Source organism: Brienomyrus brachyistius, unplaced genomic scaffold, assembly GCF_023856365.1.
Source record: "Brienomyrus brachyistius isolate T26 unplaced genomic scaffold, BBRACH_0.4 scaffold57, whole genome shotgun sequence".
Classification (NCBI taxonomy): Eukaryota; Metazoa; Chordata; class Actinopteri; order Osteoglossiformes; family Mormyridae; genus Brienomyrus; species Brienomyrus brachyistius.
This window is the reverse complement of record NW_026042332.1, coordinates 987,825-1,012,240: the sequence shown is the minus strand read 5'-3', so window position 1 is coordinate 1,012,240 and position 24,416 is coordinate 987,825. Positions and strand designations below refer to the sequence as shown.

General features: G+C 44.3%; 1 protein-coding gene across 2 annotated transcripts in view; it reads left to right on the top strand.

Moving 5' to 3' along the window:
* Positions 1-24,416, top strand: part of LOC125724507 (ephrin type-A receptor 3-like) — a 431,178-nt gene that overhangs the window by 379,209 nt on the left and 27,553 nt on the right. The window contains exons 6-7 of one of the 2 annotated variants that reach the window (XM_049001233.1): positions 23,560-23,684; positions 23,948-24,110. The exons of the other annotated variant lie outside the window; for it this stretch is intronic. Coding sequence (XP_048857190.1) covers positions 23,560-23,684; positions 23,948-24,110 — 288 coding nt within the window. The remainder of the gene's footprint in view (positions 1-23,559; positions 23,685-23,947; positions 24,111-24,416) is intronic. 2 annotated transcript variants of the gene reach the window in all.

Genomic DNA, 24,416 nt, shown 5'->3' with positions numbered 1-24,416 from the left:
ACGCTTCAAAGCAGGTGCAATAGAGTGGATACAGAAATTTAATTGAAAATAGAAAGAATTTAGGTGGGGGGGGGGCTCAGGGGGGAGCAAGCAAAATTGTCTGAAAGGTGAGCTGAGGGGGGAGGGGGGCACAGAGTGAGAGAGAGGGTGTACTGGATTAAAAGGGATGTTTTAAGCGCTGGCAGAAGCAGGTAATTGTCTTGGTCGCCGTGCCGTTGAGGAGACGCACGGGGCAGTTAGTGAGAGCAGTGCTGCTTTGCTGCGTGAATAAATCCGTACACAGTGAGGGGCCTCGTTTAAGGAAAGCATTTCCCTGTGTAAATATAACACCGCAGAAACATTTAAGGAAATGCACCCTGATGGATAAGAGAAACTGCAGGATGCAGGATGCTCTTTTCTTTATTTGGATAAAAGGTGTGGATTTGTGTGTGTTTTTCCACCATTACTCATAATCTGACTAGCCGTGTAGGTAATTGCATATGCTACTGCCGCAGATTTAATAAGACAGTGCTGCGGCCAAAGGATCATTCTGGAATGGAAAATCCGGGAAAATGGGAATGATTGCCGGCAAATGCCTTATTCCCCAGGAGCAGCAAAGCTCCAGCTCTGTGGCTGAAGCACTCTGTTATTGTGAAAGATGCCTCTCGATTTCCTTAATTATTTGGTTCTTAAATCGGTATCATTTTTTTGTTTGTTTGTCTGTTTCTCCAGGCTGTTATATATATAATAAGTAGAGAAAAATATATTGAAGGTAAAACATGGTAGAAATTGATCATATTTATCTGACACCTTTGGCCACTGTTTTTATACTGGTGTGATAAACTGACTTCCCTTTACATTACCTTTAGCTAGTTCGTACACCAATGCAGAAACTTAAGTTAATCAGGTATTTGTAATATGATATTGATAGTGTGATCTCGATTCATTTATGACAGAGCTGTTATTTTTCCCTTAAAGAATATTTATTTGAGTCATTGAGTTATGCTCTTAAAAACTACGGTGAGACCGAATCTCTCGCATACAGTCACACGCAAAGTCCGCAGTGTAACCAACGGATTTTAAACCCACCATCAGGTTGTCGCTTTGTCACCTCAGACAAATGCTGTATTTCCAGTGTGTTTTTAATTATAATAATAAACGTACACACAGAAATGATGGACGCTCATCCTAGCCCCAGACAGAATTTAAATCGCACGGTACTGTTACGGAACATTCCAGGAGGTTGGTAAAAAATAGCAGGGGTGGAGCATGTGCTTTGGCCCCAGTTTAAAGGTTGACTCTTACCTGTCATGGCGGTGCCCAGCATAAACAGGCGGATTGTTCTCTCATTTTGGTGTTAAAGCAGTTAGCTGGAACAAAGCGTGCTGGTCTCACGTGCCTAGGAATTATACAGTAGGCCTGTGTGTTTAGATATGCTAGGGGATTTGCTGAGTGTGGAACGCTTTGCTGATTTGGTGTAGTAAAGATGCTGGCAAAGGTGATTAGGGAAACAGAATGGGGGAGGAGCTGATTCACTCAGTCTACCTGCTGCTAATAACTCTCACGTGTTTCCATAATTAATAATCCGTCCATCCTAACCGTTCATCCTGCTCAGAGTTTCTATGGGAGCCTGGAGCCTATCCCAGAATGCACAGGGCACACAGCTGGGGTACTTGGATGGGATGCCAGTGTATCACAGAACACACACACACACTCACGCACACACACAAAGTCATATAATAATTAATAATGATGCAATGAAATAATTATAATGCAGTAAAAGTATAGCCACAGAGTTAATTACCAATCTCCAGTAATTATAGGAATGTTCATTAGAGGTGAACATGAAGTGCCACACATCACATATTATTTAAGACCAAGTAACCTCACACAATGGTAATTTATCAGAATTTAATACCAGTAAGAATGTAATTTTTTAGTGAGTCTTTTTTTCTGGAATAAGTGGAATATCCATTAAACATAGTCGACAAATATAAATTTAATAAAGCAGCCAACATCTGCTTTTTATTCTTTCCAAAAACATTTAGGTTCCCTGCTAAAGGAGATTCTGGTTCTCCATCCATAAGTATCGTTGCATGTAATTCACATAATTTGATTAAAGGTCTGAGTTCCATCTAAAGTTCCATGTGAACTTCTTGACTATAAGCTGTCGTAAGCAATAATGTTTCCCCCTTAAACTGTTTTTGTGCCCCCCCCCCCCCCCGCCCCCCAAAGCTGCCCTGTGAAAGGAGAGGCAGTCTTTTAATGTCTGCGCTGTTGGGTGACACCTTCCCCGTCAGGCAAACCAGCCGCAGAGTCTAAACCGCCAGGCCCGGCAGTTTCACGGCATTAACGCGGTGTCACGCCTGATCCCACCCGGGATGCGAAACTCATTCCTGTCCTGAGACTCACTCAGGATGGCCTTCCCTAATTCCCCCTCGCTGTCAGGCCTGTGGCAGACGGGCGAACGAGCGGCAGCTCTGCGTGCCGGTAATTAACCTTACCTCCCATTACGGGCCAATCTGGGCTGACGGATTACCTCCCGTCCATCTGGCGGGGTCCCGGCTCGCCTCGCACCCCTCCCCCGCCTTCAGTGGGCGCAGCTAATTAGCCTGGCCGCTGTGAACTGAGGACACTCAGTCCGTAGCCACGCTCTCCACACCTGGGACGCAACTCATTCACAGTTACTCAAAAAAATGCTGCATTCTTTTGCATTTGCTTTCCGGATACAGTAGCAAGGCGTCGCAGTATTTATTGTGCATCATAAATGCTGCAAAGGGCATGTTTCTGTTCGTAGGGGTCAGAATTAACCCCAAAGGAATCTACTTACCAGAAATATAAAATTTATATGACGCCTTAATTTTATAGAGCAGGGGTAGATCAGATGATGCTAACTATAAAACAGAGCAGGGGTAGTGTTTTTTTAAGGACTTTTGATGCTATGGGAACTCAAAGGTTGAAAGCAGGAAGCTAATGTCAGAGAGCAAATACCACAGGGGCATTTCAAAACAACTGGAAGCTCCCAGCCAGCCTGTCAGATCTGTAAACTCACCTTCCGCTCAGTCGGCTCCGGCTTCTAGCTGAACGTTCTCAAGCTGCTTCTTCTCCCTGCCTGCTGAGCAGTGTTAATCAGGAGTATTTCACATGGGGTCAGGTGAGATTTTTAACATCTGAGGGAAGCAGCCCGAGATGGTAGCCGCTCCTTGAAACCTCCTTGATGACAGACCTTGAAAGACGACCCAGCCTGTGAATACAGGCCTTTACTAAGCAGACACAGCCTCTGTAGAACCAGCTTCTATTCACTTCTTACGTTTTAGGCGTTCAAGGGGCAAAGGGACGCTGCCCTACCTTCTGTTGTTACCAGGTTACCGTAAGCTGACGGGCTGCGGTAAGGTATCGCTCATCTGCGGTCGTTCCCGAGCGTATAGTTTACCTGGCTCTGTGCTCTTCTCAGTCTCTGCGCGTTACTGGAATATGTACAAACGGATGCTGTAATGTCTCTGGGCAATCCAGTAAATGGTAACACCACAATGCCTTTTGGGCTTATTAATGGGGGGGGCTTGGGCAGGACTCTCAGGTAATCTAAACTACCACTGAGATTTCAATACACGTTCAATACATTCCGTATATATTTCAAAATGACAGATATATAAAAAAAAATGTATATATAGATTGAGCATTGACATTCTTTTACCGTATAAGCTCGCACCATTTACGGTCCAACCCGCACCCCCACCGCGAGGAAATGCATGAAAGCTCGACCTTTTAGGTAGCAGCAGCTAGTCTAGTGCCAGGAATGATATTCCACCGTGTATGTCAAAGGGAGCAGGTCTCCGTACTTTCAGCACCAATTTAGAGGGGCTTAATGGTAATGCCTTCTCATCCAGAGTGGGGGTAACCTGTACTCTCACCGCGGGCAGCACCGGTGATTATCAAGCATGTGCTCCAGTCCCACCACCAGCTGTACTTTTAGAAACACTGCCAGCTGCTTATAGGGAAACCGGAAATGGTCACCCTGGCTATGAATTTGACACTTTCTTTAGCATCCTTCTATCCTTTCCCTTTCAAAAGTTATTTTGTTCATTATTTTTAAAATTTCCCTTAGTTAAATCTCATTTATTTTGTCTGCACTCACATTTTGATCAGAACCTACTTTTAGCTTTAGCTTATCAAGAGTCCCTGGTTCCCTGAGAAGTGGGTTGTGGGATCTCACTGTCCCACTCAGTTTGTCCCTTTTCTGTCACCAAAGTATTCTGGGAGCTTTGAACTCTGAGAAGTCATTGCAGACTCAGCACTGTAACATTTTATATGTGCCCAAAACTGTTGACACCTTTGCAATTCCAATAAAACTGATTTTAAGAAGTATTTGTAGCATACGCTAATGTTACACATTGCCACAAATAGGAGGGTTTCAGAGAGAGGTGAGCCATCTTGGCGTCTGGGTTTGCCGTTAATTACCATCTAACCTACAACCTGTAAATCTTGACCCTGTTGCTTTCACAGGTCCTTCAGTGCTGCTGGTGGTATCTGCGTTTTGGTCTTTAAAGGTCTGCTTAATGCCATCAGATTGTTTGCAGCACCTTAGGACATGTACAAGAAGCCTGGCAGCGTCAGAAAGTGCTTATGTCATCCGCCAGATGCATTCAAAAGGAGTTTGTAGGGAAAACCGTGAAAAAAGAAAAAAGCTTCTTTCTTCATTATATAATTCATAGGCAATGTTTTTTGCTGGAGTTTGTGCATTTCAGTGTTTTCTCAGTGTCATTTATTACCCATCACCTGCTACCAGTCTCCTTTAACACAAGGCAGATTTAAAAAGATGAACAAGTCTAGTCTCTTCCAGTTTGCTATCCTTTGTTTGACGTCTGCCTGTGTTGCTATGATAGAATAAGGATTAGATAAGATACTTGAGAACTGCTCATAGGAAGTGGAAGTGATGTTCTAACATCGGCCTGTCTGTGCTCCAGCCCCTGGAAAGGGCCGGAATCACCCCTCACACGCTTTGCCATTCTACAGTATAGATATATGCTCTGACCCAGCTGTCAAGCCAGAATGATTTGGACCTTGTCAAAATCATTCAGGTCTTAATCCCTGTCTGTTTTTTTTTGCATTCAACATGTCAACTACAAGTTCTGAATGTTAGCTTATCACGTAATACATTCCAGACACTGACATGCCATTTTTACAAGAGAGCCAACATTATTTGAGTCATGTGGAGGAGGTCATAATGTTTTGGCTCATCGTTCATATACTGTATGTTGGTTTTTTCAGAACTGGAACATTCGGTGAAGCAACTAAGCTTAAAACAAAATGTTTTAAAGTAGTGTTTCCTAACCCAATCCTTGGTGACCCACAGATGGTTCATATTTTTGCTCCCCATCGGGAGCTGGGATGGAGCAAAAATGTTGACTGTCTTGGGGTCCCTGAGGACCAGTTCATGAAACATTGCCTCACAACACTATCAGTCTCAGGGCTTGCTGATGTCATTATTTTGTCTGAGTATTAGCACACATTCAGTATAATGCATTAAAGTCACACAGTCCGTGATAAAACTCATCTGTGAATTTGAATGTGCATTTGTCCCAGTGTATTGCTAAATTATTCAGAGCATGTATGCAGGGGAGAGCTTTACACAAATGTGGTGTCACTGGAATGCAACAGAACTGTGATTCTCTTAGCCACATAATAGCAAAGCGGCAGTCATAGAAAAATGGGAGAGAAAGAGACGTCTCACTGATTGTTCACAAGAAGGTCGACTTTAGGATCAGGCATATCAAAGACTAGCTTTTGTAAATGTGCTTTCAGGAGTCCACTTAGCTGAACCACTGAGATCTGCCATTTGTTACTGAATTTGTACAAAGTCACCCATCAGTGTTCATTTTAGAGACAAAATGGTGTCACGAAAAAGTTGTAAGCATTTAATTTTATTGCATTTCAGTATCCTAACATGACATCAGAGATGCGGTATGGGGCTGCACAGCATTATACCGCATGTAGTATTCAAATATTGGTTTATATTATATTGCATTGGAACCTTAATTCTGCATGTTATATTCCTGTATCTTTCTGTTTCTTAGTTTCGTAAAGGGATATTGTTTTCCAATTATACCCAAGTTCACTGGTATTCATAAATGGAGAAGTTACATAATTCATTTAGTGTAAATTCATAAAATATGTCCTGAAATGGGAGCTGATTTCTGCACCCATTATTTTAATTGTGTTTTTGCATGTGAGTAAAATCAGCAATCCTGTCTTGTCCTAGTAAGCTGTGGATAAGAACAGGACTGGCATATGCAGCCTGGCCGACAATATGGCACAGCCACTGCTGCTTTCGGGATTACCGACGGGCAGGAAGGCGAATCGTGTCTGAGGAGGCAGACACTTCCCAGGCCTCCCTGGGGGCAACTTTCTGGAGCGGAGTGGATTGGAGACAGCCAGGCTGGAGGCTGGAAACACAAAGCTGAGGCGGGGCCTAGCGCAGTCGCTCCGTCTGCCTGCTGATTGCCTTCATGACAACTGCTGGCTGCAGACTCTCTCGGAAGAGTTTAACTTCCCATATGCTTCAGCGAATTTTTCCCTTCCCATCCATGACATCAGACCTGGTGGGGCTAGTTTCCTCTCTGCTGTTGTCATTGTTGTCAATGGGGTTTGCTTGGCATCCATGCCGGGGGATTCGCATGTGGAAGAGTACGCGACTCAAGCAGCCAGGCAGCCCATCAGTTTCCTCACCCCATCATGACCGGGCCTAAGCCTGCTCCCTCTGACGTTCATCCCCCACTTTCCGAGCTCCATCGGCAGCGTATTTAAAACCACTGCCGGCCGTTTGGCGAAGTGATCGTGGAGCTGACGTCTGGTTCTCCATTGATGTTCCTGCAGGTCTTTGCCTCCTGGGGCAGAGGAATGTGTCGGGAAGGTGTCCTGCAGGCCTGTCAGTCCTGCAGCCCAGCTTCATTTAACATGAGCTTGAATGTTTCACTGTTTTCTGTATGCTGATGAGGAATATACAGCTGAGTGCGATATTCATTTGAGTTTAGTGTTTCTAATATAAGTGCATGTTTGTTTTAAAAAAGGCAGAATGGCAGATTCCTCATTCAAAGCCATTTTCCTTTTAGCTGAGGAGCGATGAGTTTATTTTGTTTTTTTTTGCGGGGGGGGGGGGGGGGGGGGGGGTTCTCATCTGCACTGTGCCCCTGCCAGCTGCATCTTGCGGCCCTGTAATCCAGCTGTGCTATAAGGATTATAAGAAAAGGATGAGCCCTGTGAAGCAGAACAGCGTTTCCTCTGAAGATGCCATTCACATCTTTCAGGAAAAAGCCCTGCTAGAACTTCCAGATTTGGGGGTGGACCGATTGCCAGGCAGCAGTGCCCCCATGGGATGCTTCCTGATCCTCGTCGTCCTAACAGGAGGGCGGCTGGGAAAATAGGGGTGAATGGACCTTTTCCTTGCATCCACCCCTAGGAGAATAACTATCTCACATTTTCACAATCTGCCCTGGCCTTGATTGAGGCTTCTGGAAGATGATCAAGTAAAGGGGGGTCCAATCTCAGCTTCTGAGGGCCAATGTGCCTTGGCGTTTTCATCACTGCTCGTCTCTCAGCTTTGTCCATCCTCCCATGCTCTGATTCAATCTAGTGATCAAAGTCTCCTTCTTTCACCAGCACAAAATGAAAAAGGAAAAAAAAAAAAGTATTTTCTTTGAGCATTGTGTGAAAACCAGTATCCTTGAAATGGTGCGGGCCCTACAGCCATGTCAAACTTGCCTTTATGTCCTTACAGTCCGCCCACATTCAGATCATCTTCATAACACTAAACTCCAAGCGGTATTTGTTGCACGGCTCTGTACTATTCAACAATGAAGCCGGCCATGCTGCATTGTGAATCTAGAACTTTCTTCCCACAGATATATTGCCTTATCCACTGTTGTGGACCACCTGCCTCCCCTTCTAGAACCTTAGTTCTGCATGATTAAACATGTGTGGGTTTAAATGGGGGCATCAACCCCTAATTTACATTTAAGGTCACTACAATGACTTTTTTTTCACTTTCTGCCTTCTAGCATTTTTTGGGATGTGCACATTTGCGGCTAACTTTGAGAACCAGATGGTGAACTGCTCGTTGGCCAGCAGATCTGCAGGTTTTCTCATTGCACTTCAGCCAATGATTGATAAGCTCCTGTTTCAGCACATATGTTGGCCAAATACCGTGTTTAGGTAGACAGATTGAATGGGTCAGTCAAGGACTAGACTCAGGCAGTTGGGATGTGAAACTCCACATTGCCTCATTGCCATGTGAGCTTGTAATCTTGTCCTTCAGAACACACGTAACTTAATGCTGCATTAGTCTTGCAGTTTAAGTAATACTGCTCGGTAAAATCATCACACTGGCCCATGAAGCTTGTGAATTTTAAGCAAGGAACTAAGCTCTCCTTTGACATCAAGCCTCAGTAGCATTGCTGGTGCTTTAGCAGGCCCTGGGGACTCGAACCCCAACCATACTCCGACGTTAAAACCCGAGTATCTAAAGTTTATCATTATCATATCAATGGAGCTTACGCACTCTATAACTTTTTGGGACTAGAATAGCACTCGTGAACATACCCTAAAGATCTCTACTTCCTTCATTTGAGATCGAGATTCAGAGTGAAAACATTGCAGCTTTGCCTTGGGACATTCCACACTGAGATTATACAACCTACTCAAGAAAAAGTGAGAGTATGTTGGGGTCAGCCATCTCCAGAGGGAATAGCAGGTGCTGATTAGGAAGGAATGAAGTGAGAATGAGATTAGCCTGATGGAAGTGGATGGAACAAAGAAAGTCCTGCATTGAATATACTCATTTTCTTGCTTTTTCCAAATATTGCAATTCTGTATGTGTGTGCCCTGTGATGGCTGGCACTGAATGCATGGTGTTTCCCAGCCGTGCGCCCTACCCTGCATGAGGAGGTCTTTAAGGACCCTCCAAAAAGCGGTTGATGGACAGACTGATGACTGGCTGGCTGGATTTGTGGAAGTATTTCTGTCAAATTTGTGCTTTAGCTTTATATCTGTTGTACTGTAATGGTTTTTTTCTCCAAAGCAGTTTTGCAGGTTTTTGGTAGCCTTTAATTCCACGTTCCTCAAAAAAAGCCCTTCCAACGATACGCAGGTCTAATTACTTGGGTTTGGTTCCCCTACCTTTTTGTTACTCAAGTGAGAGCTTTAATAGCCACCTTAAATCATAAATTCCCTCTTTTGGCATGCAAAATGGCATTGTCACAATTTTGTCATTGAGATTAGTGTGACCCACACCCTGTCCTGTGCAAAATGATTGATTGTTATGGTTCGTGGCTAATGGCTACATATCAGGATGAAATGGTTTTTTTTTCATTATTAAATTAGACATTAGGTGTTCAAACTAAGAAATTAATTGAGATTAATCATTTAATTACTTACTGCTCATCATTTAGAAATTGCATATAAAAACCATATGGAGTTTATTACCTTTGAGGTTTACCCTCAGAATTCCCCATGTGTATAATATACTGAAGTTTGACCTCAGGTGATAGCTTGCATACGTAGCATTAGCGATGCGTCCCTGTGTACGATACAATGGATTTACTGACTTTACTGCTGATGCCACAGTATGCTAAGATGTATGCAGGCAACGCAACAGATTTGAACCTCACTCTTTTTCGGAACTGTGGGTCTAGATTTTTCTTTACATACTTTGGTGTTTTAAAATTCGCTAGTCCTTTTAATCCTACAGATCTGATGTAGCCTGACTGTAGCAGTGTGTGTAGGCCACAGGACACTAATAGTTACTGTTGTATAATTATTTGAAATGTTTCACAATTGTAGCAAATGGCGACCTTGACTCTTTTTCAATGCAGTGATTCAATTTGTAACGACATCTTATAATAAACACTGGTGCTTGTAATGATGTGCAGAGCATTTATCCTAAAGCATGGTGGTGTAGTGTTAACTTTTGGTAATTCTCTTAAATTACTGCACACTAATTCCAGTCATGAGCTTGTTATGCAGTGATATTCATCAGGGACGAATCGGCGTAACGTGATCTGCTGAATGTGGAGAAGAGTGCCCCCCGGGATAGCGCTGTGACAGCGAGACATCCGGTCGGCATGCCCCCGCGTCCCCTGGGCCGGTGGGGAGGAGGGCGGAGGGGCCGGCATGCCGGCGTGGAGTGCTCTTCACCATCTGTTGCTCCTGTAGCCCTTTGGCCCTTGCACACGCTCTCTTTTCTCAGCATTTCACCTATCCCCCCCCCACGGCGAGAGGAGCACCGGCTGTTCCAGACGCTGGACATTGGTTCTCGAGCCAAGGGCCGAGCTCGGGGCCCGCCATCCGCCTCGGAGGGCCGTCTCGTAAAGCTGATGAGGAAGTGAGAGGGCTTGATTCGGCATGGCAGAAAGGCGAGGTCTCCTCAGCCCACCCCTGATTGAACGAGCTTTCTGAGGCATGGCTGGGGGCCAGGGCCTGTCGCTGGCCATCTGGAGGTCACCCTCGACGGGGGCCACAGCGGCATCGCCGTGGTAGCAGTGTGGCACTGTGTTTAGCAGAGGCCTGGCTGGAACTGTGATTGTTTCTGCCGCGTCTACTTGGGAAAGCACTTTGTGTTGCTTTCACTTAACATCCACAGGGGGCAATGTGGAGCTCAGCAGGCTAAGACATTTTTCTTGTGATCCAAAAATCCCAGGGCTGGCAGAGTGATTTCATCGACGAGCCCTTGAACAAGGCCCTTAACCCCAATTGCTCCAAGGACTGCCTGACCCTACTATCAATCGTATGTCGCTTTGGATAAAAGCTTCTGCTATAAATTGAAATTGTAACATACCTAGCTAGCATATGCAGGCAAATTCGGGGGGGAGAGAACAACTCATGGAAGCAAAATGAGGGGCTTTATAAAGACTTCAGGCCAGAGTGATTAGTACCCTCACGAACATGTAGACCGTTAGAGTAATGTTGGCTGTGTTTCGCATGATCTATTTCCTCCACCAATTGCGATAGCACTCCGGAGTCACCTCTTAATGAGAAGTACACAGTAAAAGCCAGTAAATGTGTATTCTCAGGGAGTGCACCAAATACATCCAAAGGGGTTTTGCCCTATTTAAGCTCAATGATAATGCGTACGCTTTTTGAGAACCATCAAATTAATCTCCGTCGGGATGTTACGGCATTCTTTCCGTTGTTTGCACATGACTGGATCTAAAATGTTATCATGGTCCTACAATTATAGAGGCAGCTCAGAGCACAAGAAATGGGATGCTAATTAAATGGAGGTGACAGTCGCTACGAAGATCCCGATGATATGTCACTATGTAAATGGGGGCGGGGTTAAATGCTCTGGCTTTTTATTTTTGTGTTTTGTTCCCTCGAGTCCCCACAAGCTTCACACTGTTCCGTTTCAGCATTAAAACAGTCACGTGAGTGACTGGCTTGGAAGGGATCCCAGCGTGCTGCAGAGCACTGAGAATCTCCTGAATTCCCCTCCAGATAGGCCGGATTTCTTCCCCTCCAGATAGGCCGGATTTCTTCTCCTCCAGATAGGCCGGATTTCTTCCCCTCCAGATAGGCCGGATAGTTCCCCAGCCTTTTCCAGTCACCGTGTGCCTTCGCCTCTCTGTCTTAAGTGCAGCTCCCAGTGCTCTGCTCTGAACAGGGGAGGGCATCTCTGGAGAAATGATAGCGGCTGTCCAGATCTTTTTGGACAGAAAAGACAGTGTGTGGCTGTTTCAAGGGTGCAGCAGAAACACTATCACAAATTTCCAAAGGCGTGAACAGACAGGGGGCGAGGCTGTGGGTACGATTCCTGCATTGTGTGCTGGGAGGTGTGCAGGTTTGTGTGGGCTCACAAACTCACAGTTCACTTCCACTTCCTCCCTTGTCCTTGCAGGGTTGGTGCATTGGCCTGAATTGTGTGTGTCTGCGTGTCCTGTAATTGACCAGGATCCTGCCTGGGGTAATTCCATGCCCTGTGCTTTTCTGGGATATGCTCCAGGCACACAGAAGCACTGTTGAAATCTTTGTAAAACTGGATGTATACACAGTTCGGGTTTAAAGGGCTGGGTGAAAGCAGACCATTAGCTGTTTTCACAGTGAGAGGATCTATAAGCGTTACATCTGCAGACCCTGCATTCTGAAGAATATTCATTTCATCTAATGACATCTTATTTTAAGGCTCCCACATCAGAATTCGCGTCTTTAGTCTTTATGAGATGTTGAGAGACGTCTCACCGAATCCTTATCTCTGTCTATCTGTATCTGTTTGTGATATCCATGTCAATCAAGTGTCCGTCATTTGTATTGAGAAAGGCCGATAAGTGCACTTCTGAAATTATGTTCTGATTTGCTCTCTACTTTTGTTGTGTTAAACGCAGATCTTTTTTTTTTTTATTGCTCGTGTAACGGAAAAAGGGCCACTGCAGAGTCACAGCCGTGATGCATGCGACGAGTCGGCCGTAGATCACGGAGTGCATCTCTAGAATTTGATGAGGTGATGCTTCAGACGGATCGCAGTGGCCCTCACTGCGCGTGCTCTTCGTATTCACTGCAAGTACAGGTATAGGGAAAAAAAGTAAAAAGGTTACATTTTAAAGCTGCCGCATTCTTTTGTTCCATTAACTTGAAATGTAAAAGCTTGGAGGAGATATTTCCATGCGGGTCCCAGGAGGCTCCTCTCCTGGCTGCTGGAGTGGCCCTCGCCGAGGCTAAAATTAAGCTTTGAGTGAACATAAAGCCTAAGCACTGAACAGTGTGTGGATGTATTTTTAACACATCAAGACAAACAGTCCTTTTACTTAAAAAAAACACACACACTTCCATTAATAAAGAAAATGATTTATTGTGTTTCTTTTGGAAGCAGAAGGCAGAATCAATTCTGGTTTATGGCTTATTGTAAAAAATTAGGCGTTTGTGCACGATCTTCCTCCATCCTGCCGTAATTTTGAGCTGGTCTGTATTGTGACCTTTCTGTGACACAGCAGATCACACACATCTATAAGGTCTTTTTAATGAAGCCCTTAGGATGCAGACTTGCAGTAGAGGTGAGGAACTGAGCCTATATCTGGATGTTGCCATGATTCCGATCTTCTCTGTGTTACAGAGAGCACATTTATGTTTTTTGAAGCAAGCTGGGAAACCAGTGATGATTACAGCATCAAGCCATAATGCCAATAATACCTTCTTGCATTTTCCCAATGACTATGTATAGATAACAAGGTCTGAGCAGCCTGCTACAGAACTCTGATCTCAATGGGAGAGTTCAGGCCTTCGGCTGCTTCTGAATCTACATCCAGGACTAATCGCAATGCATAGTGAGAACTGGCAGCCATGCTTACTTTGGGTCTTCTCTGGTCCCACCCTGTTCCTTGATGGATGGGCTTAATCAGCTGGTGAGCACTGGCAGGCCCCCTGCACGGCTCTGCAGCCTCTCGCTGTCAGCTGGACATGTCTGCTGGAAGCTGCTGGAAGCTGCTGGCGCCTGGATGCTCAAGGACGTCGGCGTGCTGGGACAGTGCAGCTGCAGGCACTGCGGTTACCTGGGCTCACTTCACTCTCTGGCAGACTTTTTACGTTTCTTATCATTAACATCAAACCATTTTTATGCTGTGATGCAATAATCCACATTGCACATTTACATAGCAGATGCAGTCCATGTACGCTTGAGATGGGTCCCAGTGGCTCTGTTCTCATTCACAGCAAGTACAGGCAAAGTGTGCGTTTATGATTACTGAGTATTGTAATTATGAATAGATATTTATTAGAGGTAGGTGAATACAGGACTATCTGTATTTGTATCTGTTCAATCAACTAAATTATCTGAATGTGTATCCAGATTGTCAGGGTAAATTACAGTATCAGATGTGGGTATGGTTTGATCCGGAAAATTTTGTGGTTATTCCCATATGAATAAGGCTTGTAAGAATACATACCTGTATGACTCTTATTTGTTTTATGTTGACCACGTAAGATTAGTATGTTGCACTAGTACTGTAATAAATATATAATCTATATGTAGTCATATGTAAATGTGACCACCACTATCATATAAGATCACATATCATACCTGTATGAGTCGTATATGAAAGGGGCCATCATCATATGTACCTATTTAAGAACCATGATATTTTCCTGTATGGGTGGAGAGGATGATTTTGCTTTTTATTTACTTTTACAAAATATATTTAAAATAGGGGGCAGCATGGTGGTGCAGTGGGCCCCATAAAGATAGGTATACCCTACATGTGTGTCCGTCCGTGTGTGTGTGTGTGTATGGGAGAGCAACATTGCCTGCCAAATGCCAATTAAGTATAAGTGTGTTAAATAGCAGAAAACGTTTAAAGTGCACAGAAGTAAACAGAACTACACAAAGCAAACATACATCTAAGTAAACATGCATCTAGGCAGGGCACACAAGCCACCTAAGCATAAGAAACCCACGATATCACACACAACAGGAGAGTGTTTACACGTGTAATGCAGTCGATTCGCATGCAATGCAGGTCAAACACTAAAAAGATGCAAGGATGTTTGGAAAGCTCCTCATGTGCACAAGTGACTGGTGACAGGCACAGGAAATATGCAGTGGCCTGTATCATGAAGCTTGATTTATTACTGGTATTTAAGGTCCCCCAGTTTAAATTGACCTCATCTTTGTCCACTTGCATTTAGACCAAACTTTAAATCCAGCAGGTTAAGTGGCTAAACAGGAAATCCTGCTTTGTAAAACAGACTGTCATAGGGGTCATGTGGGAGGGACAGTGCGTGTAGCAGACCAATGAGCATTGCTACTTCCCTGAAATCCAATCAGAAAACAGATACGCTGAGGACAGTCACAGATATGTGTGAGTAATGATTGGATGACTATAAGCTTTGAATGGAACACATTATTTGTACCACATTCTTGTGTCCGATGTCTGTCTCACCCCTATTATTTGTGCAATTCTTATTCAGTCATACTGATTGTCATGTTGGGTTGTTAAACAGCAATGTGACTGGATTAGAGAGTCATAAATGCTGAGAAAACATTCACCATCCATTGTAGTGTAGGTACTTCTTCAGTCCCCTGTAAGCACAGATTACAGAAATGTGATATTTCCCGCATGCCCCCCCCCCCCCCCGGCCCCGCCTTGGTGTTCCTGGTCTTCATAGTGTAGCCCCTCCTAGTAATGTGTTGATTTTGGTCACATCCAGGGTCTGCTGAGTGCCTCCCCCTCTCCTCAGTTTATTTATATTAAAGCCATTTTGAGTTATATGTGGTATCTGACTGCTAACTAGTGTCTGTTTCACAAGAAAAGTAAGAAAAAGAAAGTAAATGTAACCCTGAGGTATTTCCTCTGATTTTTGTCACTTGCTCTTTTGTGCCCCCTAATGCATTGCTGTCCTAGACGATCACCCCCCATGTCGCCTGTAGAGTGGGTGAGCCCAACCTGCACCCACAAAGGACACTGATCTATGGTTACAGCTTTCCTTCCTATTTAGGAAGGTGATTCCTTTATTGACTTATTTATTTGTTTGTTTATTTATTTATTGCTAGCATATAACTATGTAAAGTGGGGTTAGACAATCAGCCCATACAATTTTCTCTGGATTTTATAGTCCACCAGACCAAACTCTGCCCTCATCAACAACATTTAAACCATCAAGAAGTAACAGACAATCAAAATAGACAGACAGACAGACAAACAGGCAGACAGACAGACAGACAAGTAGACAGGCAGGTAAACAGACAGACAGACAGGCAGGTAGACAGACAGGCAGGCAGACAAAATGACAGACAGACAGGTAGACAGGCAGGGAGACAGAATGACAGACAGGTAGACAGACAGGCAGACAGGCAGGCAGACAGAATGACAGACAGACAGACAGACAGGTAGACAGACAGACAGACAGGCAGGCAGACAGAATGACAGACAGACAGGTAGACAGACAGGCAAACAGGCAGGCAGACAGACAGACAGACAGACAGGTAGACAGACAGGCAAACAGACAGGCAGGCAGACAGAATGACAGACAGACAGACAGGCAGACAGACAGACAGGTAGATGCACCATATTCTTTCCAGAAACTGAAACTCCACACCAGTTAGCATAATCCTGAAAGCTGCTGTTATGTCGATGTTATGAAAAGTACAATATGTCTCTCCATACTTATATTGACCCCTCATCCAGTGCGGGGTCATGTTTGCCCTGGGGCCGGTCTCATAAAGTACCAGGCACGAGGGTGTGTGAGCTGGGCAGGATTCCAGTCTGTCACAGGGCACCGGTTCACTCTAAGGTCCTTTAGTCAGTAATTGGGCACCAGAGTAACCGACCAACACAGGAGGAATGCGTGAACTTTGCATGCATGGCCCAGAAACCTGCTGGCATAAGCCCACTCGAACCTCTCAGCCACTGTGCCACCCAGAGCTGCATGTCCTTTCATCCAGGTCAGTCTTAGAACATATCATTTAGTACGAGAGTTACAACACTCCAGTAAATTACCTAGAGTTTACAGGGAATGAGGTGATGAACAAAAAGCATCTAGTCAATGACAGTTTTGTGGTTGAAAACACTTTGTCAATGGAAAAGTTCAAGAGGAGAGTAGGTAGCTGACACAGAAAGCCACAAGTATGAGAGCATCAGCTCAGTACAGCAGGGTGCAGAAAAGCTGCCTTTGAAGCACTTCTGGAGGCAGAAATGTTCATCTCTTCAGGACTAGTTCAATGGGGTAAGTATGTGAGCACGTGCCTGGAAGGTTACCATTGAGCAGGGCCTTTAACTGCCATGGGTGACAGACGCTGGCTGACCCTGTGCTCTGACCCCAAAACGTTCCCTCGCCTATATGTAAATGTGTGTCTGTGTCTCTCATATACGAGATGGGCTATGTCAAACCACCCAATTTTCCCACACGGATGACTAAAGCATTGCCATTGTACTCTAATCAAGTGGCCACTGAGTATATATTGAATATATATTGAAAAAGTTCAACATTTATATAACTCAATGTTCTGCAGTTATCAGACCTTTTATTATGAAACATATTTTTTTCTGTCATATCAGGCTCTTTGTTTCTTCCTGTATGGATATTTCATTTCTGTGAATCGTGAATGGCTTTTACGGTGTCCTGTCTGCTTTCACTGAAACAGTATTCTGTGCTGTATCGCTGACCTCTGTTACGATGTCACTGTGGTGAGCTACATTGGATCATACACAGAAGAAGCTACAGAAAATTATATTTTCAAATGATTTACAGGCTTAATTGGATGCCACAGCGGTAGAGCCACATTCCTTGGGTGGAATCTATTACTTAAAGGATGGAGTGATTCACAGTTATGTCGATAATGCCAGTGCTCTGGTAACTGATGTCACTGCACTGACACTGAGGAGTTACTATAGCGGTCTTGTGGAAATCCTTTAATCTAGATACTGGGAATATTAATTGATGCACAGCCTGTACACTTTCGTATGCCATAGAGTATCATAGGTGTTGTATACTAAGTGGCTTGGAGGTGACCGGAATGGTGTCACTAGTTTCTGGAGGGTAATACCCTGTATAATACGGAGCTTTTCTGGAGAGCAGAACAGGTCTGTGTTTTTTAAATGGATTACCTGCCACATGACAGTAGCTGGGAAAGGTTACTGAAAGGGTCTCTCCTTTTGTGCTCATTCATTTACAGTCTGTAGTCGGCTGTGGTTTCTGCCATATGTTTCGGAGCGTTAAGTGAGGATTCGGTGACTCAGAGTGCCCCGGCTGCTACCCCGGCTCTTTCTGGTGAATGTTTTTGACTGGGTTCAGTTTGACAGGCTGAGCAGCTTTGGAAAGCTGTCACTCAAAAGCAAAGTAGAAGCTATCGCTTTCGGAGCAGATCTGCTGCTTTCTATGTGGTGCTGCAGTAATGCATTTCCCAGGCTTCTTCTGTTGTGTGTGAATTATGAGACATAACATATGTTTGGTTTCAAATCTTTTGTCATTGTCTGTTGGTATGTGTTTATCTCGCGGGATTTAAAGAATGTAAGGCTGTGTTTATAATGAAAGAATAAACCACTATATACTGTACCCAAACCACTATATACCCAAACCACTATATACCCAAACTACTATACACCTGAGCGTGGTGATTGGCTCAGTGGCCACTCAGTCCCTGTGCCCCTGATCAGAAGATCACTAGTTCAAGCCCCAGCCGTGGCAGAACAGTCACATGTCCATGGGCCCTAGAGCAAGGTCCTTAACCCCCAGCTCTGGAGGTGCTGCATGCTAGCTGACCCTGAGCTGTGCCTCCCAAGCTATGGAGAGCAAGATGTGGCAAAGAGAAGAATTCCAATGTACCTGTACTTGTGCGAATGACAAATAAAGGATTTATCCTTACTATAGTGCAAAGATGTTTGTAAAAAATAGTACCCATGTAACACGTCAGGATCAGTGGGCAAGTTGTAAAAATATTTCATGGGAGATAGTGAGGTCAAATTTGTGGTTTAACCTATGAAAACAAGTGCAGCCAGGGATTGCCTATACTACACTACACAAAGTTTTACCCTTATTTCCACTCATTTTCTTGTAATATTTTTGAAGATATTCTCACATTAATTATACAAATACAGCTGGAACTGGTGAGGATAAACGTCAAGCTGCTTTAACACTCAGAACCCGACAAATGTCAAAAGAGTTGATTTTTGCATCTTTTAATCTCAGACTCGTAATTTTGGAAAGGTGTAACACACGGACATGAATCGCATATCGTTGGAATCCAGAGAACTTACTCGTCCCACCCGTACTGCCATGTTTTTTGCCTGAGAATAACCACCACAGCTTGAAGGAAGATTCTGGAATGAGACATCCAGGAAGGGGATAGTTGGGGGCATAGGTCAGGGGCAACAAGCAATGCTTCCTACTAAGTGTGTGTGTGTGTTTGTGTGTGTGTATATATATATATATATATATACACACACACACAGTGCCCTCCACAATTACAGTATTATTATTAAAATTCAATGTTTCATTGAAGTAAATTTAATCAAAGAAAAGCAAATCCTTCATCAAGAAATAATTAGTTCAACAAAACCATATGTGCTACAATTATTGGCACCACAGCATTTAATATGTACAACCTCCCTTTGCCAGTATAACAGCACTGAGTCCTATAACATTTTATAAGGCTGGAGAATACAGAGCAGGGCATCTGAGACCATTCCTCTAAGAGAAGAGTCCTAGGCCCTGTCTTGTGCTCTCTCCTCTTCAGCTCAGCCCACAGGTTTTCTGTGCGGTTCAGGTCAGGGGACTGAGATGGCAAAGGCAGAAGCTTGATTCTGCGGTCAGCTAAGCATTTTTGTGTTGATTTGGACATATTGCTTAGGAGGACCGTCCTACTGGAAGATCCAGTGATGGCTCAGTTTTAGTTTCCTGGCAGAGGCAGTTAAAGTTTGATTTAAAATGTCCTGGTATTTCATGGAGTCCATAATGCCATGTACCCTAACAAGGTTTCCAGGTGATTTGGAGGAAAAACAGACCCACAACATCACAGTCTCTCCACCATAGTTTACAGTTGAGATAAGGTTCTTTTTACTACAGCCATCCTCCATTTTACACCAAACCCACCTTGAAATTTTATTGCCAAAAATTTCCATTTGCATTTCATAAGACCATTGAATTTGGTTCCTGTCAAAGTTGTAGTAGCGTTTCACAAACTCCAGGCACTTACGTTTGTGGTTAACTGACAGACAAGGCTTCTTTCTGGCACACCTTCCAAATAATGTTAGCATGAAGGTGCCATCAGATGGTGGCTTTGGAGACGTGGTAATCCCAAGATTTTACTTGGTCTTCTAATTCACCAACTGTGATCTATTGGGATTTTTTGCCTTTCTTATGATCCTCCTCACTGTACTTGGGGGGCAAAATAAGCTTGGTTCCTCTTCCAAGCAGCTTTGTAACAGTTCCAGTTGATGTCCACTTTTTTATTATTGTCCAAATAGTAGAAATGGACATTTTCAGGTGGGTAGCTATTTTTTAATACCCATTCCCTGACTTATGAAGGTCAACACATTTCTCCCTCATTTTGGTTGTGTGTTTTGTTTTCTTTGCCATGTTGATGGATGACTAAGGGAATTTGGGCTCTGTGTCACCTCATGTTTGTACCCCAGTTAATCAGGAAGTCATGGATGACAGCTTTAAGGTTCCTTTTCACTCCAATCAACTCAAAGATGTACAATTTACAGGGGAAACATGCTTCGGTTACATTGTGTTCACTATAATTTGCAGGGGTGCCAATAATTGTGGCACATGTGTTTTTGTTAAAAAATATCATTTCTTGATGACGGATTTCTTTTTCTATGATTAAATTTATTTCAATGAAGGGTTGGATTTTTCTCATTTTTTTGGTGTTGCATCACAAAAAGGTGGATTTTTTTCTAGCCCTTTTTACAAACGTTTACAAAAATCCCAGTTATTATGTACATCACAGTCCGTACAGCAGAAAGTCGTGCAACATGTATAGTTTTTCTCTTTCTGTACTGTAACATTGGCTAAAATTATTCTTCCACCCCGACTGATTTTAAGGTCTAAAATGGCCCAAGACCTCATTCAGATCTTTGGTGTATTGATAGACTCCAGTGATGTCGTATGTTACTGTGAGGTCAGCAAACGGTTAGAGGCCCCTCAAATGCTAGCGGTTCATACGAAGGGTAATCAGCCTGAGATAAGTGTCACATTTTGGGGAGATTTCACCCCCGTCACTGTGATCACAGGCTTCTCACAGGCTAGTCCTCCAAACTTTCACACAAAAAGGATTAAAGTGGGAGCCCCCCCCCCCCCCGCCCCAAGAAAAAAAAGGGACATATTTTTATGTTTAAGAAGATGAAGCAAAGGTTCCACTTACTGCCTGATGGTCCCAAAAGGTGATTCAAAAACCCTGCACCCTAATGGATATTTATGAAAAGGGCGTCTAAGCCTTTACCTGGGGGGTGGGGTGGGGGGATGGGGGACAGTTTTAATGAAAATGAATGAGAGCACACTGTTTAAAACTAATTAGTGTATGTACATTTGGGGGGGGGGGGGTAAAATTCCCAGCCCTAGCAACCCCCTGCTTGCCTCCAGAACACACAGCAACGCACACTATCTCTCTGTCTCTCCCCCGCCAGCTTCGCAGTGGCCATTTCGGCCCTCCTGCAGTCAGCATGTACCCCAGCAGCCCAAAATCTCTAGTTCTTCAAAGGCCAGAAAATATTTTCACTGTACACAATTATTGGAAAAGTAAGCATTTGGCCGTCTGCCGGGGGTGCTTGATAACGTGCAGCTATTTGTGGATGCTTACAGCCCAAAATCTGCAGTGCTTTTTGCAGTTGCAATTTCATTACAGAATTCCGACCCCATCCTGAAGATTGCCCAATGTAACTTTGTGCCCGATAAAGTAAATCTTTTATTTAACCATATTTCATGAATCATTTTCAAAAACGTCACAGTAAAATTTGAGACCGAATTACCCCCCCCCCCCAAATAAATAAACTTGCAATGAGACTAGTGCATAAAGTACACAGCATTCTCAGCATGTTAGCGTTTTTGCTTATACATTGATTATGTGCTGTAATGTAAATGAATGTGTTATATTCTCTGTATGAGTCAGAGCAAATGGTGATTGTTTACCCGTGGAGATGAAGCCCGGGACCCCCGTGCCCTTTAAACATCAGTCCGGCTGTTATGCTGCAGCAGCTAAGCTGTAGGTCACAGGGGGTCCGGGGGCCGCCCATGTGTGTCTGCAGCAGGCCGCTCAGCTGGCCTCAGCTGAGAGCCCGTCTTTGGGGAGACGCGTGGAGGGCTGGGGGGTCTGCGGCAGGCTGTCGGCCGTCTCACCGCAGTGCGAGGGGGCCTGAGAGCATCACAGGTCGCAGCCGCACTGGGACGTTCCTGTGCGTGGGAGAGAGAGAGATGACTGAGGAAAAAACCTTTTTTCTGTCGTACCGGGTATCTGAAGATTTCAAAGATTTTAAAACCTAATTCATCTTGGATCTCAAACATACTTTAAATACATGGCATGTGCTGTGTGCAGAGCTTATTTTGCTATTTGTTACTCTCCTATTGATTTAGGAATCAGGCTGCTCAGAGGGCCATGAATATGGAGCTTCTCCACGGAACGGAAGGACCTGGAGTTTTGACAATGAAAAAGCAGCATTGCTTCTGTGTGACATTCTCTAAAAACCTCTGAATTCATAATGCCCGTTGAACACTCCCTGCCTAATACCTGCAATTATACACCTAATGGGATATTAATATACCCAAGCAGACGTTATCACCTAGTGGCCACTGTAGTGTACGTGGGGTGGATATTTACCTAACAGAAATTCAATCAGTGCTGCTAATGTGATTTATACAAATTTAATCTCCCAAGTTAAATATTTGCCACCTCTTTTGCTATGAATAATAACTGGGAATCCAAGGTCGGTGTAGAATTTTGTTATCATAAAATGAAAAAAAAAGATTGCGTGTCACCAGACATTTAGAAAATGTAAAGGTTCTATGCTTGTAAAGTGTCTATACAAGTCTAATCTCAGATGCCTCCTTTAAGCTAAATATTATTATTCATAGTGGTTAAACTGCCGAATGCATCCTAAAAATGGGTTTTTAAACAACATAACAGGTTTATTATGTTTATAATTGAAGTTTAAGCATATGGGCAATTTCTATTCCTGTGGAAGAAAAAATCTTTAAATAGGCTTAAGAAAGTAAAATCCTCCTTTTTAAAGTCTTATTATTTCCCAGTTCACATTTATTCCTAGTTCATTGTCTGTGTAAGAAAAAAAGCTGTATTGGAAAGAACATTTTTATTAGGAATGGTTTAAGCTGCTAACTGAAACGCATAAAAAAATTTTGTTAAGTTTTCTTAGACATAAATCTGTGAAAGATTGTTGAACTGAACTACCTACCACAATGAATTTACATGTGACTGGATCTCTATATTTTTCCCAAGGCCGTGGCCATGGAATAAACACCAGGGGGGGCAAGGCCGTAATTATAATATATATTGGGAGGGGGGGACATTGTGAGCACATCTGAATATTGGGGGCAACGTGTCCCCCCCAGTAAATATTAGAATTATGGCCTTGATTTTGCCTTTTCAGGAATGGACAAGGGGGGTAGATGGGATGGAGCGGAGGGACAATACGCTGCATGGTCCCTGTGTTTGGGGCGGAAGGGCTTTGGTTTGGCATTACTATGGAGACGAGAATAAAACACTCCGATGCACACATAGACCAGGAAAGACAGACGGCAGGAATGATTCAGTTTGGACAGTTATGACTGCCTGGCCCTGCATTGCCAGTCAGACGGAGTCCCCCCATTGGGTACCCCAGATGTGGGAGTGTTTACAGGTACCACTGACAAGCATGTTTCCTGCAGAGTGGGGAGCTCTAAGGACAACCTGGCTGGGCTTCTTCTCCAGGAAAGTACTTGGCATCTGTGACCCTTGTTAAAAGGCCACTTTCCTGCTTTCCCAGGCTCAGGGTGCAGTGCACCATTCGCTCTCCTCACTGCTAATGAGAGCTGCTGCTGGTGTTAGAGCAGCCGGCTGGGGGGCCTTCCCCCATAGCCTGACCCTGCGCTGATCCGTGCTGTGCCTTGCAGGGCCCTCGCTGATAGGGACAGTCAAGAAGGACTGGGCTTCTCAGAACAGCATCGCCCTCTCCTGGCAGGAGCTGGAACAGCCGCCGTTAGCTGTGCTGGATTACGAGATCAAGTACTATGAGAAGGTAAGAGTCGCAGTTCACGCCTCTGCATAGGATCACCCAGGAGTCTTGTGTCATTGGCCAGTTAAATTACCTGCTAGAGCTTCATGAGCTCTTGCCTGAATGTCTTGACAAATATTCTTCCTAGGTGTGAAATATGAACCCCTTCTGGCTGTAGCGTCTCAGAGAGTCGTGTGCTGAGTGGGTGCCTGTATGAGTGTGAGAAGGAGCCCCCGCCCCCCTCGTGTATTCAGAGTGTTTGTGCTCTGCTCCGGTACATCCTGCAGGAGAACGAACAGTTAAGTTACTCCTCCACACGCTCCAAGGCTCCCAGCGTCATCATCACTGGCCTCAAGCCCTCGACCAACTACGTCTTTCTCATTCGCGCCCGCACCACGGCCGGCTACACCACCTACAGCCCCAAGTTCGAGTACGAAACAGGAGAGGACAGTAAGTCCCCCGCCTACTGTCATCCGGACACCTGAACTGTAGCTACCGGCTCTTCAGCCTGCTTAGCTGACCAGCTCTATATATCTCAGCTTAACTGCTTATTGCCCAGCTCTGAGCTCTACCCCACCAATGTCCTGCCTTTGCAAAGTAGGAATGACACCTAAAGCTGAAATGTCACTGCTGCTGAACGACACTTAAGATAATGTTTGTTATTAACCTTGCTGTTTCATTTAAAGAGGTAAATCTGTGCTATTTATTCACAGAGCGAACAGTAGTATGATCCGTCTAACATTTGCCTTTGAATGA